Source organism: Vipera berus (assembly GCF_964194415.1).
Source record: "Vipera berus genome assembly, chromosome: 12".
Classification (NCBI taxonomy): Eukaryota; Metazoa; Chordata; class Lepidosauria; order Squamata; family Viperidae; genus Vipera; species Vipera berus.
Window position 1 is genome coordinate 10,564,166 of NC_138215.1, and position 19,856 is coordinate 10,584,021.

General features: G+C 41.1%; 1 protein-coding gene across 1 annotated transcript in view; it reads left to right on the plus strand.

The window, feature by feature from the left end:
- The window catches only part of AGBL1 (AGBL carboxypeptidase 1), a gene marked incomplete at both ends in the record, with an annotated part of 353,471 nt that overhangs the window by 21,379 nt on the left and 312,236 nt on the right, over nt 1–19,856 (plus strand). Inside the window, 4 exons of the mRNA XM_081337616.1 lie at nt 201–264; nt 1,985–2,131; nt 5,023–5,154; nt 9,794–9,887. Coding sequence (XP_081193742.1) covers nt 201–264; nt 1,985–2,131; nt 5,023–5,154; nt 9,794–9,887 — 437 coding nt within the window. The remainder of the gene's footprint in view (nt 1–200; nt 265–1,984; nt 2,132–5,022; nt 5,155–9,793; nt 9,888–19,856) is intronic.

Genomic DNA, 19,856 nt, shown 5'->3' on the forward strand with positions numbered 1-19,856 from the left:
TTTGAACAATGGAAGCTGAGGCAGCCTGTGTTTATTCAGACACATCCAACTGGTCTATTCTCTCTGGAGCTCCTGTCAAGCCCATCACACTCCTAGATTGCCTAAGACATTTTAATGAGTGAGATTCCTTTTTTTATAAAAGAATACATTATATTGTAAAAGCAAAATAATGTTTATGAAGATTTGTGTTTACATTGCAGAGTTCCCACGACAAGGACGTGATTCTGAATACCCTGAGTATTCTCACGAATCTTCTTTCTGTTGGTAAGTGGAAAACTGAATATTCTATTGTACATCTTAAGATGAGAAATCTTATATGAGAAAGTACATCCCGATGTACCAATCTCTAGAATTACAATTGGATAATATTAGGCAATGGATTAGTAGTTTTCTACCCTCACTTTTTATATTGTGATATGAAATGGATTATTTACATTAAATAATAATAATAATAATAATAATAATAATAATAATAATAATAATAATAATAACAACAACAACAACAACAACAACAACAACAACAACAACAACAATAAGGTTGGAAGGGACTTTGGAGGCCATCTAGTCCAACCCCCTGTTCAGGCTGTCCAGTCTCTTCTTAAAAACGTCCATGTTGGAGCATTCAGAGCTTCTGGAGGCAGGTTGTTCCACTGGTTAATTGTTCTGACTGTCAGAAAATTTCTCCTTAGTTCTAGGTTGCTTCTCTTTTTGGTTAGTTTCGATAGATAGATAGATAGATAGATAGATAGATAGATAGATAGATAGATAGATAGATAGATAGATAGATAGATAGATAGATGATAGATAGATAGATCGGGATTTTCATCCTATTTAATCTCTTTCTCTCTCTCCCCCTCCCTCCCTCCATCTATCTTCAGAAGAAGATTATGGGTTTTTATTTTGTCATATTTATCATATTTAATTTTACAGAGGAAATTTTATCCTATGTAAATTTTGTCTAATCCACAAATTAAAATGGACGCAGGGGGACATCTGAATTAGATGCTTGCTTTGTAATAGAAAAGCAGCTGCTGGAAAAGAATTGTCGAGGGTGACGAATGCAGTTGAGAGCATGAAGGAAAATTGTGCAAAGGGAGTTATTTACCCAGTTATTTTTTCCACTTTGATCACAGCCCCCAACCCTACATGTACTGAAACATGTCCTTCCCCTAGGTTGGCAGAATACTGGATCACCTTCCTTGGCTTTTGGAATGATCTAAGCTTTTGAGCTGTTTGGTGTAGTGGTTAAAGCAGGGGCCTTCAAACTTGGCCCTTTTATGACTTGTGGACTTCAACTCCCCGAATTCCTCAGCCAGGCATGCCTGATTGAAGTCCACAAGTCATACAAGGGCCAAGTTTGAAGACCACTGGGTTAAAGGCACCAGGCTAGAACTAACAAGTCTATGAGTTCTAGTCTGCCAACCCTCCCCTAGGCAAGAAGCCATCTCGGTGATCTTAGGCTAGTCATTCTCTCTTACCCTTAGGAATGGCTTCTAAAAGCCAAGAAAACGTCAGGGACTTGTCCAGATAGTCGCCAGGAGTCAGAAGCTGACTTGAAGGCATCACCAAAACAAAACAAAAGTTTCTGAGCACTGCTGTATCTTCTCCTCTGGAATCAATCAGCTCTGCCTATCCTGCTATGTCAGGAATTCTTGTATTTCAATTTCTAGAATTCCCAGGTAAGAAGCCCAAATCCATTGTGGTAACCAAAGTCAAAGTCATCTGGAGGACAAGAAGATTAGACAATTCTTGCATTGGAGACTGTTTTTACCAGATGGCACATTCCACTGGATGAGGAAAAAATAAATCCCATATATCAGGCATGCTGGCTGAGGAATTCTGGGAGTTGAAGTCCACAAGTCATAAAAGGGCCAAGTTTGAAGACCCCTGCCATATATCAATGTGCAAAGTAAAACTGAGTTCCTTAGAATCAACATACTGAGTATCTGGAATAACTTTTACAACTGTCCTTTCCTTTCCTCAGGGACAAACAGGAGAGTCCAGTACACCATTAGCAAAGGGGGCAGCGAAGCCCTTTTGCAGGCTTTGGTGAATGCAGCACGGACTTCAGTACCGGACTATGACATCTTGTTACCTCTCTTGCGCTTGCTGGTTAGAATTGGCTGTAAAGGTAATTATTGACGAGAGCTGTTCAATCCCAAGTGATTCAGAGTGGCTTTCATCAAGCCACAATAACATTAATCATCATCATCTAAATTACAAGCATATCCAACTGTGCCATCCAGCAGAGGTAGATCAATCCACATTGTCCATAAATGCTTTCTTGAAGAGCCATGTCTTCATGGATCAACAACGGGGAAGTACTCTGGCTGTCAGGGAGCCAATTGAGTCACTGGAGGGCAGTTATCTTTGAGAAGGCTTGATTCTTTCATTCCCTTGGAGAAAGGACATCTAACAAGCCTTCCCAGCTCTTACTGGATGGACAGTCTCCAATTGTAGCAGGTGGTCTCCAAATCATCTAGCCACATACAGTAGGACTTTAAAGCTGCCAAACCAATACTTTGAATTGCATCTGGAAGTAGCCTGGCTGTGAAAAGGCAGTTTGCCTGCAAAACCAATAGCCAGCACCTGGGCTACTAGTACCCTGTCTCTTTAAGACCTCTTCCTAGCCAACCCAGAAGCTGGTGGCTATAAAACAAGGTTCTTCAAACTTGGCCCTTTTATGAGTTGTGGACTTCAACTCCCAGAATTTCTCAGCCAGGCACGCTGGCTGAGGAATTCTGGGAGTTGAAGTCCACAAGTTATAAAATGGCCAAGTTTGAAGAACCCTGTTATAAAAGCTGAGCAAAGAAGCAGTGGGGTGTGCTAGTGTTGGAATCCTGGTGTTGGTGTGGTAGGGAAGGGGGGTTGGCTTCCTTTGGGGAATTAAAAGAGCCTCAAGCAGCCTAAGGCAAATAGAAGAGTTACCATTCTCCAGAAATAGTGGAGGAAGAGAAGTTATAGCAGAGTAGGGGAACAGTAGTATAGTCAACAGTGAGAAGTAGCCTTTGAACCCTCGTGGGTGTGCTGCCTAAAGACCGGGTGGGGTTGTGTTGGCTCTCTAAGGTTTTGGAGCCCACTCACCTGAGTATAAAAGACTCTGTGACACAGGCAATACAACTCTTGTGCTTAGGGCATCACAAGGATGAAACTAGATATACCCATAAATATGCCCACTACATGTTACACCAGCTGAATTTTCTGTGTGGTCTTCAAAAACAGCCTCATGTATCGTGAGTTGTAATAGACTAGGGGTCCTCAAACTTGTCCACTTTAAGACTTGTGGACAACTCCCAGAATTCCTATGCTGGCTGGAGAATTCTGGGAGTTGAAGTCCACAAGTCTTAAAGTGGACAGGTTTGAGGACCCCTGTAATAGACCAAAATTGAGGTGACACAAGATGGGCTAGAATTGTTTCACCTGATTTATCTGCAAAGAGGTCCCTCTCTCCCCAGTCCCCAGATGTTGTTGAAAAAGGAATATCTGAAACAGGCTATATCTGAAACCCCCACATGTAGTCATTGAGCCTCTTTTTAATGGATTAGTACTCTACTGCTACAACACGAGCTATGCCTTTATGCCAGTGGTGGGATGCAGCCAGCTAGCACCACTTCGGCAGAACCGGTAGCTAATTTTTTGTTGCCCAGGCCCAGAATGGACTTCCGGAAGTGGCATCCATGCAGAGAATCGGTTGTTCACATGTTTGAATCCCACCACTGCTTTATGCCAAACATTGTGAAGAGACGTCAGCTACCCACTGTGTATGACATTCCCCAGATATAACGGCTAGTTTATTATGGACAAAACAAAGCAGCAAAATCACTTACTGAGCCATTGAACGACACAGTCCTTATGCAGTAGATTACCTAGAAAGAGGCTCACCCACTGTGATGTTTTGAATGGAACTGCCTAATGTTGCATGAAAGAACGTAGTGTCAGCCAAACTAAAAGGATATACTCCTGAAATTCCCCCTTAACATCAGGGAAACAAGGCAATCCAGGAGACGACAAAGGGGAATACCCCAACCCACTGCTTTGGGATCTTGATTCAAATTTTTTATTTTTATTTTTTAATCCCCATGTTGATTTCCTAAAACAAGTGCATTCATGCACCTTCGTGATCCTTAGCAGCCTTTTTCAGCCTCTCTCCGTGGTTTTATAAGCATAGTATCTCATAAGCGTCGAAGAGCCTTTTCTGTGATGGCCCCATCCCTGTGGAACTTTCTTCCAACAGAGATGAGAACTGCCTCTTTCAGCATTTGGGAAGGATATCAAAGCCTGGCTTTCCACGCTGGAGGTGGCTGATGGGATAGATCTCATTTCTGTCCCATCTGTCTCTTGGCTTTTGTAGGCAGTTTAGTGCAGTTTTTAATAATAATTTAATGTTGGCTCATTTTAACCTTTTAATTATTTTTCACCTGTTTTGATAATTTGTAAGCTGCCCAGAGTCACCTTTTAGGGGAGATGGACAGCACGGAATTTTTAATAAATTAAATAAATAAACAGTGTACAGGATTTGTTGAGGCTTCAGATCAAAACTGAAAGACATTGCAGTTCCCTTCCCACTGTTTGTTTCTGATTAGGAAAACTGCCCTCTGAACCTGATCAAACTCACCCCTGTTCAAAACTTAAGTTCCACCGAGTTCAGTGACGCTTATTCCTCAATATAACATGTACGGGGTTAAAATCTCAGGCTGACTTTCAAACTCGCTGACATGCTGGGTCCTTTAAAAGATGATGTGGCAAGAAGGTGGCTATCTTCAACGTGCATAATGTAACTTGGGTTTTTAGAAAACTGGAACAAAACCGCATGAGCTTGGATGCATTGGCAGGAAGCGTTTTTTGCTCGGAAATTCTAAACCGCACCAATTAGTGTCGCTGAAGTCAGTAGGGGAACCAAAGCACACAAAAACTCCAGGTGGAGCTGTAAAAGGATGAATAACCCCCATAACCAAGACAGCTATTATGTCTATTATCAATAGAAGGTCTCTTACTTAATATTTATTTTCCCCTTTTCCCTAGATAAGAAGTTTGGACTAAAAGCACAACGCCTGGAGGCAATTGATGTTACTCTCAGCTTGGCACGAAAAAATCTTAACCACCATGGGAATCTCACCCATTGTCTCTGGGCTCTGCAGATATACGCTTCCAACAGTGAGTACTGCATATGAGCGCTTCCATTCTGGTCACTGCACTTCAGAGTTTGGTGGAAAGCATATTTTGATCGTCAGAATTCAGTGGTCAGTTTTCATGGGGTACTGGGATTGTTTGGAATACTGAAAACCTATCACGGGCACTCCAACCAAATATTTGGTCAAGATCAAGTTCCAGAAGGTCCATCCAACAAAAGGTTGAAGTTGTCTCCATCATTCAAGCTAGATTAATTTTTTTTTTAAAAAATGGATATGGAACTTTGCGGACACTAGGAGTATCCTGGCAGGAACGTTGCTTCCTTCGCCTCTTTCTCCAGTGTGGTGTAGCTGCCAAAAAGCCATTGCAATCCTAGGCTACATGAATAGAGGGATAGAACCAAGATCATGTGAAGTGTTAGTACTGCTTTATAATGCCTTGGTAAGACCACACTTGGAATACTACATCCAGCTTTTGGTCACCACAATACAAAAAAGATGTTGAGACTCTAGAAAGAGTGCAGAAAAGAACAACAAAGATGATTAGGGGACTGGAGGTTAAACTGCAAACAGTTACAGGAACCTAGGTATGTCTAGTCTAGTGAAGACAAGTACTAGGGGTGACTTGAGGGACTGCCACAAAGAAGAGGGAGTCAACCTATTCTCCAGCGCACCTAAAGGCAGGACAAGAAGTAACAGATGGAAGCTTTTTACAGAGAGATCAACCTAGAACGAAGGAAAAAAAATTCCTGATGGTGAGAACAATCAGTGGAATGATTTGCCTTCAGAGGTTGTAGGTGCTTCACCACAGGAAGTTTTCAAGAAGAGATTGGACAGCCATTTGTCTGACATGGTATAGACCAGGGGTAGGCAACCTTGGCTCTTTTTATGACTCGTGGACTTCAACTCCTGGAATTCCTGAGCCAGCATGGCTCAGCTTGGAAACCACTCCCTTTCCCCTCAGCATGGCTGGCTCAGGAATTCTGGGAGTTGAAGTCCACGAGTCATCAAAGAGCCAAGGTGGCCTGCCCATGGTATAGAGTCTCCTCCCTGAGCAGGTTGTTGGATTAGAAGACCTCCAGGATCCTCTCCAACTCTATTGTTCTGATGCATGATGTTTCTCTCTGCAGCCAATCAGGCTCAGCCCTGAATATTGCACTGCACGTCTGCTGGAGGACCTCTGGCAATTTGAAGTGCAGTCTGGTCTTTTCCAACTGCTCTCAATTTTATTTATTTATTTATTTATTTATTTATTTATTTTGGTTCACCTTCTCTGACCTCGTTGTCACTTCCCCTGTGGAGACTTCTAACTGTACCAGCAGCGGTTTGGCCCAATGTGACATGCTTAGCATTTTAGATCTTCCCCTTGAAGATTTAGTGCTACTGGCTGCTGGCCTTGTAAGTTCTGTGTGTGAGCCTGCGAGACCACAGTTGTCTTCTCTCACTCCGGGCCTTCCTGGGCAGGCAGCCAACTTGCCCTGTCATTCTCTTTGAGATAAGCAGTGTTTGAAAGGGTGCGTGTAACAGAGAAGACAGTTAAAAGGCATCTTGATTTAGATGTGTTTATTCCCCCGTGCCTTTCACATTCACTCTTTCCTTGTGGCTTGCCAGAGGAAGAGAAACTAGTATTTGCAAAGGCAGGAGCAGAGTGATGAGCTAGTTACTCAGGACAGGCGGTGGCGGTTACTACAGATTTAATGTTGAGTGGGGAAGATTCACAAGGAAAGTCTAGTGTGCTGCATGGATAGCAATCCTGTTATTCTGGAAATGTGCTAAGATCTTATTGTCCTCTCTACCAACGTTGAACAGACAGCTGTCATTCATGCTGTTATTATCATTGGTGCTTTTTGGTCATCCTCCCAGCTCCGCCTAAAAATAACATGTAGCCTATACTTACAGAAGGTGAACTGAGTGACAGTTAACATTGGCAAGAATCCAGTGTCTTTCTTTGGCCAGTTGTCTTTTGAAACAAATAAAATAAGAAGCAACTTAGAAAGAGCAATTGAAGAGATGCTATTCACACTGCCTCATAGGAAATTCACGTTTACCAAGAATTCACTGCCAGAAGTTCTACTTACCTTTCACCCCAGAAAGAGTTTTGAATTTCATTCCATTTTTAAACAGAAGGGAGATAACACATAAGAAGAATTGATTTACCATTGGGAAGAGACATCTGTACTGTATTAACAGAAATATAATTTCTAAAATGAAGTATAATTCCACATTTGTCGTCTTTGGTCAAACCTCACCTGGGCACCACAATTTAAGAAAGATTTAGATACATGGAAGAAAGTTCAAAGAAGGACAAAGAAAATGTGATCAGAAGACTAAACCCAAGTCCTATAATGAGATATTAAAGGGGTTGGGTATTTCGGTTGATTGATCATGTGTCATCAAGTTGTTGTTGACTCTTAACGAACCATAGATTTTCTCCGTGATGTTATATCCCTAACCTCTTCTTTCTGGTCTTCCAATAGTGCCATTGTAACTGAATCCATCCACCTTGCTGCTAATCATTATGGGGTTTAGGTGTAAGCTAAACAAGCTACAGTTTAGGGCCTTGCAATCCACAGGGCTCCATGAAATTTCAGAATATCAGTTTTCTGATGTTGTAAACATCAGAAAAATAACTTCATTATTAGTTATATTAATAAAAGTGATCCTGATAATTATTTATATTTGTCAGCATTTTGTATATATCAATGTGCCTTAAAATTATTTTAAAAAATAGGCATAAGTGTTGTTGCCAGGATATCTGTATAATGATCTATGAGGTCAAGCCAGCCAAGTAATAAGGAATTAATCAATAAATGCATTTACTTGAAAACAATTTGTACTTTTCACTTTAAATATTTTACTATTAAATAATTAAAAGACGTGTATATGTTTTAGTTTTTTTGTGGAGATCCAAGGTCCTGTTTTAGTATGTACTTTCGGGTATAACTTTCTAACAAGAGACCTCCAGTTTACAGCTTCATCAAGTCTAAACCTTGTACGGCTGTTGATCTTCGTCTTCTTCTCTTTCCTTCCACCTTTCCTAGCATTAGAGACTTTACATATATTTAAGGTGCATTTAACTTTAAGAAAAGATGATTTAAAAGGGCCTGTAAACATTTTTTTTAACTACCTGAAAGGATGTCACGCAGAAAGAAGTGTTCTCCTTTGCTCCAGAGAGCATGACACAGAATAATAGATTCAAGTTAGAGGAACATGCCTATTGAATGCTGGTGAGGGGAAACCTTGACAGCCAGAGCAATTCAAGAGTGGAACCAATTATCCAAAGAAGTGGTAGGTTCCCATTCATTGGATCTCTTCATGTGGAAATTAGACAACTATCTGTCTAGAATGCTCTAATTTGATTCCTTCGTTGAGCAAGTGCTCCAGCCTAAATGGTCTCTTTCAGCTGAGACCCCCCCCCCCATGATTCTGTCTGTTGAGCTGGATGTATTGCTCGGTGTTAAAATCTTTGACAGACTGTGAATTAGTTGACACTCTATCTGTCAGTGTTGCCCACCTGATTCTTCTACTGTTAGAACTAGTGTGACAATCATCACTATTTGTGCTGAGACCTTGGTCTTGGTACCGGATAATGCACTTTCGTATTGTTGACCAGGACTATCATGTTCAAGATTCTTCTATTGAAATGACTGAATTAAAGAGAAGAAATGAGGTGTAATACAGCTAGTCCTAAGTATAGTTGGCAAGGAACAACGTTGAAGCAACTTTTGTTTTTTATCTACTTTCATGCAAATGGCTGTTTTCCAGCCTGTGTAACCAAACACTATAAAAGCATGCTGAATGAAATGTTTGGGGGTCCTTCCAGCTTTATGGCAGACCCCATCTTTATCTGCATAAACATGTGACTCAGAGAGAATTGAACTATGTCTCTTTGTTCATGTTGGGCCAGACCTAAATTTCCTGTTTGACAGTATTTCTGCCCTCTTTGAAAATTAAACTACAGTTTGAAAATTCATGGTTTGAGGAATGGAGCAATGGATAAGAGGAATAGGCACGTTAAGCTAAAAGAGATGTTTCTTACAGTACATTGATGGTAATAATGATGATGATGATGATGATGATGATGATGATGATGGAAGGTACCTTGGAGGTAATCTAGACCAACCCCCCGCTCAGACAGCAAACCCTATACCATTTCAGACAAATGGCTGTCCAGTCTCTTCTTAAAAACTTCCAGTGCTGGAGTATTCACAACTTCTGGAGGCAGGTTGTTCCACTGATTAATTGTTCTGTCAGGAAGTTTCTCCTTAGTTCTAGGTTGCTTCTCTCCTTGGTTAGTTTCCATCCATTGCTTTTTCTCCTGCCTTCAGGTGCTTTGGAAAATAGCTTGACTCCCTCTTCTTTGTGGGAACCCCTGAGATATTGGAACACTGCTATCATGTCACCCCTCGTCCTTCTCTTCATTAGACTAGACATTCCCAATTCCAGCAACCATTCCATATATGTTTTAGCTTCCAGTCCCCTGATCATCTTTGTTGCTCTTCTCTGCACTCTTTCTAGAGTCTGGGACTTGTTACAGAAGATTTCAAAGAGAATAAAAAAGCAAGTGGGGAATTGCATGCAGTCTCTTTCTATTGTGCCTCCAAAAACCATTTCCCAAATTCCATGTTCTGAGTCTATTTTTTCCTCTCTGCCATTCATTGCAGTTGCAGTCGGAACTATGTTGGGCATTAATGGAGCGATGGAATTGCTCTTCCAAGTTATCACACCATATACCAAGAAGCACACCATCACAACAAGGTAGGTTGAGAAACTCATACAAATACCACCTTGAGACATATCAGATTGAGAAGAAAGTGCCACGTTTGTCTATGATAAATTCATTTCTAGTCTCAAAAGGGACGCAGTGGCTCAGTGGGTTAGGACGCTGACTTTGTCGATCAGAAGGTCAGCAGTTTGGCGGGTCGAATCCCGAGTGCCGCGTAAAAGAGTGAGCTCCTGTTACTCGTCCCAGCTTCTGCCAACCTAGCAGTTCGAAAGCAAGTAAAAATGCAAGTAGAAAAATAGGGACCACTACGGTGGGAAGGTAACAGCGTTCCGTGCGCCTTTGGCGTCTAGTCATGCCAGCCACATGACCACGGAGACGTCCTCGGACAAGCGCTGGCTCTTCGGCTTTGAAACAGAGATGAGCACCGGCCCCTAGAGTTGGGAATGACTAGCATGCATGTGCGGGGGAACCTTTACCTTTACCTTTATTTCTAGTCTCAATCCAAACTAGGTGGTGTTGAAAGAAAAATCTTCATCAGGGTCCAGTCCAAGCCAGGAATAAACAACATGGAGACTGCTTTAGAAAGAAGGTTGTAGTTTATTAAAGAGAAGAGCCAGGCAGAAAGATGGCTCTGGAAAATACTGACCACATGGAGCAGAGTGGTGGGCTTTTATACCTTCTGGGGCTCTTGAGGCTGTTTCCTTTTCCTGTTTGAGGCTTTGTATTTCCTGTGTCATGTACTTTGACCTGAGTCTGAGTGTGCCCTTTTGGTATTGGTGGGTTAATCCTATTATGTCCTGTCTTAGAGTTTGGATGGGGTGTGTAGATTTTAAGGGTTTATATCTTCCTAATTTCTTCAGTTTCTAGCTGGAAGCCTCCAGACTTTCTAAAAGGATGATTGAATTTGTATTTATAAAAGCTGGCTTCTGCCTAGGGGTTGGGCTGATATCTGGGGGCTGATTTCTGTCCTTTTTTTAAACAAAAAAGCTTCTCCATTATTTCTTTGGGGAAATATATCTTGGTGGAGCAGTGGGCTAATGCCTCCTTAAGTAACACCAGCTGCCTGCAATTAGTGCAGGTTCGCATCCCACCAGGCTCAAGGTTGACTCAGCCTTCCATCCTTCCGAGGTAGGTAAAATGAGGACCCAGATTGTTGGGGGCAATAAGCTGACTTTGTAATAATGCCGCTTGGGGGAGGACGAAATCCCTAATAAGCAGGCATACTGTATACATAGAATGAAGGCTACTGCTAAGCTTGTAAGCCGTCCTGAGTCTTTGGAGAAGGGCGGGATATAAATGGAATTAAAATAAAAATAATAAATAAATAAATAAATATATTCTGCTTTTTCAATGTTTCCCAAAATATTTATTTCTTTGGATTCTTCCCACAGTGGATACAAGAGAGAAGGAAGACTATCATGGCTCTTGATGCTCTATTCTTTCTCTTGAATCCCGGACATCATAATCTAAATACCATCATGTAGAGTTGATAGGAAGAGGGTTATATCTTGGTCTATGCTTATGAGTCTCCCAAATCTGCTTGGCCACTGCGAGTTACAAGTTGCTGGATAGATAGCCTCTTTGGATGTTTGTGCAGGATAATTTTCATAGGTGCTAAGGGTTGAATTTATGATTTTCTGCATGCAAAGCGTAAAATCTATCCCTTGGCTGCAAACTTTCCTTTGAGTGATATGATAAAAATACTGGATGTTTGGGGTAACTTGAACGTTAACTGTTGAAATGAATGTATTTTGTCTTGAGGATTTATCCTCTTTTTGCTTCTCCTTTTTGCTGGATGGAAAATAGATACCAAAAAAAAAATGCTCTACTTGATTTTAGCCTGTAAATTCAATTCTGTTTCTGCATTCATTTATGATTCTTTTAAAAAAATCTCTTTATATAAATATATATTTAAATGCTATATGTAAATACTCTAAATAGCTATTTAAACATTTATTCTGTATCTCATTTTGGCATAATTACAGAACGCTTGTAAAATTGGGATAGCTAAATTAGAAACTAAATTAGAGAAAGCATCAATATTGTGGGGGTATTTTTTAAGACAGGGAGGATGACAAACAAATTGGGGATGCTAGAATGTTTATTCAGTACAGTGCTGGAACAGAAGAAATGATCTCCCCAGCTTTAAGACAGAAAAGGGGTACATACCTAATGTTGATAATCAACAGAATAACCGTATGTCCAAAGTATTATGCTGGCTATATTTAATCGCAAATCAAATGAAAATCTTTATTAGGTCCATAGACCACCATATACTTCATATCTGAACTACAGGAGATGTAGTTGAAACCATTTTGGGTTTTTTTTCCTGTTGAGTCAATTTTTAAGCAACAAAGTGGGTATTTCCAGCATTGAAGAGACTCTTGGTGAGGAGAGAGGTGAGATGGTGAGAGAAGAAAGTAAAAAGCTAAGCTGTGGAGACCTTTCCAATTGCCCCTTTTCCCCAAACGGGAAAAGGATAGAGAATATAAAATGGACAAATCCAGCTCAACTAGCTACAATATCTCTGGCATGGAGGAAGATGTTGAGGTCCCAGATCCCAACTGCCACCCAGGAAATCCATCTTCCATCCGCAACTACTTGGAAAGCCTCAAGGACAGCGATTCCCAATCATGGCAACATTAAGAGATGTGGACTTCAGCTCCTGCAGCCATGCTGTTGAAGTTCACCTAGCTTAAATTTGTCAAGGTTGGGGATCCCTGCTCAAAAGACAGGTAGAAACTGCATTTCTTTTCCAGTGAATTCTGCCTCTTTCCCTTCCCTTTTTACCACCAGGACTTAAATCTGTCCTGGCTCTCTTACATGAAGCTAAAATTAGTTATGCAGCTGTCTGCTCCAGTCCTGTCCCTAGCCAGTTCTCAGAGTGAGATTTACTAGGCATGCACACATTTTAAAGGAGAGGCAGGTTGTTTAGACTGTCCCTTTCATGGTTCTGAAAAAGACACACCGGAGAAGGCCCAGAAAGGAAGCATAGGTGATCAAGGACATAAAGTGTTCCAGTGGCTCCGTTTTTCATAGCTTAGGAAAAGACAAAGAAGATGGAATCGTAGTTTGGCACGGCTTATGGCTTCCTAGGATCCTGAAATGCTGCATTTGCAATGCTGGTGATGATAAAAACTTCTTTTTTTTTTGCAAACGTCCTAGTTTTTGATGGTCACCAAGTGCCCCACTTTTTTTCTTTAACCTCCTCTGTTGCCTCTTCAGTCCTCTGTTTCATACCATACCGAATAGTAGTTTGTTTGACACACCATAGTGTTCTCTTGCACACAATGTTTTTTCAAGGTATAAATTATGCTTTACAAAACCATTAGGTCATACACTGCAGCATTTGATTGTCAGATTTATATCCCATCTTTCCTCAAGACTTCAGAGTAACATCCATGCATATCCTCTTCACTGTATTTCCACAGCAGCAATTCTAAAAGGTGTTGTTGTTAGCTGCGAAGTCATGTCCGACCCATCGCGACTCTATGGACAAGGTTCCTCCAGTCCTTCCTGTCCTCTAACATCTTCTGGAGTCCATTTAAGCTCACGCCTACTGCTTCAGTGACTCCATCCAGCCACCTCATTCTCTGTCGTCCCCTTCTTCTCTTGCCCTCAATCTTTCCCAGCATTAGGCTCTTCTCCAGTGAGTCCTTCCTTCTCATCAGGTGGCCAAAGTATTTGAGTTTTAGCTTCAGGATCTGGCCTTCTAAAGAGCAGTCAGGGTTGATCTCCTCTAGGACTGACCGGTTTGATCGCCTTGCAGTCCAAGGGACTCCCAGGAGTCTTCTCCAGAACCATAATTCAAAGGCCTCGATTCTTTGACGCTCAGCCTTTTTATGGTCCAACTTTCACTGCCATACATTGCAACTGGGAAGACCATCGCCTTGACTTAGCCTGAGCTTATAGTTCTGCTGTGAATTTCTTTGGGTAAGGATAAGAGGGCCTAGGGAGATTCTCAATCATCCAGGTCATGGTTGTCCCAAAGGTGCTTTTTCAAAAGGCAACTGGACTTTCTCCCAGAAGGCGTTTCTCTTCTCATCCAAGAAGCTTCTTCGGTTCTGACTGAATGGTGGGGAATGGAATTGTGGAGAATGGAATTCAGTCAGAACCGAGGAAGTTTCTTGGAAGAGAAATGAAACGTCTTCAAGGAAAAACAGAGAAAGTCCAGTTACCTTTTGAAAAACCACCTTTGTGTAAGGATAGACTTGAAGCTGAACTTTTCCTATCCTACTTCAACACTAACTTTTATTCTGATACTAAGCCAATGGCCAAGCAAGCCATAACAAAACCCAGGAATATAGATAGATAGATACTGTAGATAGATAGATAGATAGATAGATAGATAGATAGATAGATAGATAGATAGATAGATAGATAGATAGATAGATAGATGGATAGATAGATAGATATTGTATGTATGTAGATAGATAGATGGATGGATGGATGGATGGATGGATAGATAGATATTGTATGTATGTATGTAGATAGATAGATAGATAGATAGATAGATAGATAGATAGATAGATAGATAGATAGATAGATAGACAGACAGACAGACAGACAGACAGACAGACAGACAGACAGACAGACCAGTAGTACTTGGGTTGTCTATACATAGACTATACATCCTAGTCTTGTATTCCTAAAACACTTTTCCACGGTTACTCTTGACAAATGTATTAGGGATTAGTTCATGAGATTAATTCCATCTGAAGCTCACAGGAGCAAAATAGAATGAGAAGATATGGTAGGGTAGGAGAACAGGTGACTCATAATCACCTCTAAGCTTCAACAAGGCCTTTTTGTAGCTGTGAAGCCATGTTGGATCCCAAATAACAAAACCTTGTCATAACCTTTTCCATGATTGTGGTTATTAAAATAGCTGGAAAGATGCTATTACTCCCACCAAAAATTAGCAGAGCCTTGCTGAAGAGGCAGCTGCAGGAAGCAGTGCATCTGTTGGGCCCACTTAACATTTTTAGCAAATGAACAATTTGCTGGCCCCATTAGCAGATGGTAACAGGAAGCAACAACAACAAAAAATGAAACAAAACTGTAAACAAGACAGCACAGAATTAGATGCATAATGTTGCTTCTGCACCCACGAAAATGTGGAATGTTGCTAATGGCAGGAATAGTGATTGCTCTTATGAACTTTGCCAGTTTACCCATGCCTGGTCTGTTCCAACATGTAACGAAAGCGTGGCTCTTTGGCAAAGCATGACCTGACTGGTTATAGAATCATAGAACATAACAGTTGATAGGTGTCTTGAAAATAATTCACTCTAACTCAGGGGTAGGCAACCTTGGCTCTTTTATGACTCGTGGACTTCAACTCCCAGAATTCCTGAGCCAGCCATGCTGAGGGAAAAGGGAGAGGTTTCCAAGCTGAGCCATACTGGCTCAGGAATTCTGGGAGTTGAAGTCCAGGAGTCATGAGGAGGCCAAAGTTTCCCCATGCTGGCTCAGGAATTCTGGGAGTTGAAGTCCACGAGTCATAAAAGAGCCAAGGTTGCCTACCGCTGGCCAAGCCTAGGCCGCTTTATGACTCGTGGACTTCAACTCCCAGAATTCCTGAGCCAGCCATGCTGAGGGGAAAGGGAGAGGTTTCCAAGCTGAGCCATACTGGCTCAGGAATTCTGGGAGTTGAAGTCCAGGAGTCATGAGGAGGCCAAAGTTTCCCCATGCTGGCTCAGGAATTCTGGGAGTTGAAGTCCAGGAGTCATAAAAGAGCCAAGGTTGCCTACCCCTGCTTTAACCATTTGTCAGGGCAGGGATCCATTGCTCTGGTGTATCCAATGTTCATTATAAGAAAATATCCAGACATCTCGCTAAAATCTGCTCTCTCATGATTTAAACTCATTGCTTTCTGTCCTGTCTTCTGCAACAAGTCTGCTTTGTTTTCCACCTGACAACACTTGGTATATTTGGAGACACTTCTCCTATCTTTTCCAGGTTAAACATACCCAATGCCTCCGATCATTTCTCAAGTTTTTTTCCCTTCCAGGCTCCTTGTCACCTTGACTGATCTCCTCTGGGTGCATTTCAGTTTGTTAATATCCTTCCAAAAATGTGGTGCCTGGAATTTGGATTGGATTGGATTTTGTATCCAGTGGTTATCCACATTAGTTTTTAAGCCTTGGCATTACAGTATGTGTGACTACTGATTCTTCTGTTCTTATTTTTCTTTTCCTTTACAAATTCCCCCCCCTTCCCCATTAGATGAGAATGTGCAATTTTTTCATAAGGGACAAATACATTTTAGAGCAAATGAAAACTGTGTTGCAATCAGCCCAACAATTGTAATCAAAAGGAATGCTGTAACAGTAAATACAAAAGAACAGCAGTTATATGTAATGAACGGTTTCAGAAAGCAAAAGCATCAAAGAAAAGGTTTTTAAATGCTCTTTCTCTGTGTATGAACATTCCCAAGGAGCAGCTAAACAAAAGTTGCTTATAAAATAAAATTCAGCCATTAAGTTTATGCTTCAAACTTTCTTCCAAGAGAAAGTTACTCACTGTAGCAAAAGATTTTAACACCCTCTAGTAATGCAATCCTATCTGCTTTCAGTTCATGTAATACCTTTGTTAGAATTCAAGATATTCCCATTACTTATCTCTGCTCATAAGATCGTTTTTTCACATTATAATTTACATTAATGAACACATCTTTTCCCCACCCATCTTCCTCTTTTTTCACCGTTGGAGAAGTCTAGAATAGGTTTTCCAGGGCTTTTAGAAACTTAATTTTCTATCAACTGCTGGCTTAATTCTAAAAAAACAAAACCACCTCCTAACTCCTGTTTTCCATTAAAGGCCCTGAGCCAACATTTGCTAGCTGCAGTCACTTCTGCTATTGCATTTCATATTTATCACAATGATAAAGTTAATGCACAGGTAGATTTATGTAATGAATATGCAGGTTCATCAACATAAGATAAAAATCTTGGAGTCAGTTCTTTATTTCCTTCTTAGAGCTTGTTCTTTTAGCTTCGTGAGTTGCTTCCAGAAAGTTTAATTAATTAAATGCGTCTTGACTGTTTTTTTGTTTTGATGATGCCATCCTTCTTTTTTGGAACAGCGTCCTCCTCTATTTCCAAATCTTCCTGTTCATAGGTTTGTGAAGATCTGCTTTTTCAGGAACAAATAAAGTTCATACTTTTGCCTCCGATTGAATTATAATTGTTATTAATGGTTTTTGGTTTTTAACCTTGTTTCACTGAAACTTGGTAAATTGCTTGGAGTTTCTGGAAGCACCAATAAAGGAGAATATTTAGCCCGGAGTTGAAATGAGGGGTTCTTGGTGCTCTCTGAGCTTGATTGTTTTCTTGCAGATGTTTCATGACCCAAACTAATAGCAGTAGCAACATCAGTGCTATTGGTGATGCTGTTGAGGTTGATGACTAGTTCATGATGTTACCTAGTTTGGCTCATGAAACATCTGCAAGAAAACAACCAAGCTCAGAGTGTGCCAAGGACCTCTATTTTCTGTAATTTTAGGTAAGAAAATAAAAGAGCAAAAATCCAATTCACATGGCAGGCAAACTTGTGTATCATCAATGCATGTTGAAGCAAGGCCTTGTTTGTCTTGGCAGTAGACAAGTGCCTCTACCAGGGATATCAAACTGGCCAGATGTATCACACACAGGCCACGCCCACCCTGGCTTCGCATAGGCAAAAAACATCGCGATACGTCATGTGACGCGATCGAGTTTGACACCCATGCTCTACCTTGTGCCATTGCACTAATGACACAATGTACGTAGTATGTATGGTTTGCATGATGTCATGATATATGTGATGTAATAGTGAGTGACTTCATGGAGTTCAGCATTCTCTATATCCAAGAGATGGCGCTGTCTGCTATTCTTTAGTCTTTATTTTATTAAGTTTTTATGCCACCCATTCTCCCCCTCTATAAGGTGGCTCTTCCTTCTTTTTGGATCAATCAATTGTCTCAGCAGTTATGATAGAACATTTATGTGTGCGTGTGTTTTCAAACCATAGTTCCTTGATGGAAGAATATTAACGATCCGTTATTCGAAAATCAAAGGTACATTTTACACCTGATGGAATAACTTGCTTTAACTGGGTTCAAGATACTCATGCAATATTTATAGCTTAGCAGCAGCCAGTTCAATAAACAATGCCTATGCATGCATATGCATGGACGCGGTGGCTCAGTGGGTTAGGATGCTGAGCTTGTCGATCAGAAGGTCGGCAGTTTGGCGGGTCAAATCCCGAGTGCCGCGTAACAGAGTGAGCACCTGTTACTCGTCCCAGCTTCTGCCAACCTAGTGAAAGCATGTAAAAATGCAAGTAGAAAAATAGGGACCACTACGGTGGGAAGGTAACAGCATTCCATGCGCCTTTGGCGTCTAGTCATGCCGGCCACATGACCATGGAGACGTCCTCGGACAAGCGCTGGCTCTTCGGCTTTGAAACGGAGATGAGCACCGGCCCCTAGAGTTGGAAATGACTAGCACGCATGTGCGGGGGAACCTTGACCTTTACCTTTTATTCATGGCCTTGGCATCTAAAGCCTTCTAAGGAAATGTCTGCTTATGTCCCGTTATTTTTAAGAAGTGGGTATTTGGGAAAGACAAGGGGGAAACAGGGTTATTGTACAAAACTCATGATTTTCTTGGCTCCCGGGCCATAAGGTCTCAGACAGGGTAGCTAGAGGAAAAAATGATTGATACATCCTAGTTACACTTAACCAAGCAAGCTAATCCTTCTTTGCCCTCTTTTCTCGCTTTTCTGCTGGATTGCTGCAGAAAGATTAGCTAGCAAAGCACATTATAACTCCAGAGAAGTGGATGTGCAAAGAATGGGACATGCACCATTGCGACTAGGAAATGACATGCCAGATGACAGTGTGGCTAGCAAATGACAGGACTCTTAGCTCATCAGGTGCCACCAAAGAAGAGACTCAGCAGTGCTAGAGAAAGTGTTCTGGTGGCAAGCGGTTTTGATGCCAAACTTAATTTAGAAGTGCTCATTTCAAACTTTGGGATGCAACATCATGTACCTTGGTTTAAAACTCACTTAACGGTGAGAAAGAGTAACCAAATGTTGCTTTGAAATGAATAACTCCAACGTTTGGGGCTATTTAGCTTTAAAAGAAAGCCATTAAGAAGGGGCAGAAGCGGGCGGAGCTACATAAAATGAAGAGTGGTCTGAAAAAAAATTGTCTATTGTTCATGTGCAGTTATTACAGCATGCCATCCTTTTATGTTAAATGGCAACCAAGGACTGATAGAAGAATGCTTATTCAAAACATGAAAGTCACAGCTAACACAGACAGTGACAGCAGCCACAGGCAACTGTAAAAGGGGACTGAATATGGAGGATGAGCTCATCAGTGGCTAACAGTCTTCATCACTGCATTGGTATGCTACTTCCGAAAAGGCAGCATTGTTTAAATGCTATCTGTGACAGGCATTAGAAGAAGGCAAACATTCTCCGAGCTGTATGGGTAAGATTCTTGAATGTATTTGATTGACTAGCGATAACACAGAATGTCAACTCAGGGGAGCTGTTGGCTTGATCCAGTGGGTTGTTACATTTTGCTCACAGAAGGATGTTGGCTTGCACGCGTGTAGTTCTAATTCTAGATAAAGTTAAGGACTTTATTGTAGAAGATGGGCAAGATGGAAGCCTTGCTGCCTTCTGTGGTGCTTAAACTAGAAGAGAATTGCTCTACTAATATCCCATAAAGTACAATGGAAATCTATTGTTGGTTGGATGGTATACAATACATGTATTTTTGGAAAACGAATCAGAATGGAAGACTGATATTTTCAAGCCAATGACTTGGAAAGAAATGCTATGAAATGAAATAAGAACCACTTCTGATTAACCATATGATTTGGGTATGACTCAACAATTATTATTTAAAAAAAAATAGCTGAAGACTAATGGGAATCCAATAATAATCTCTTTCTTCCTCTCTTGTCCCTTTCATTGCAGTGTTAACAGTCTAGCAAACATGA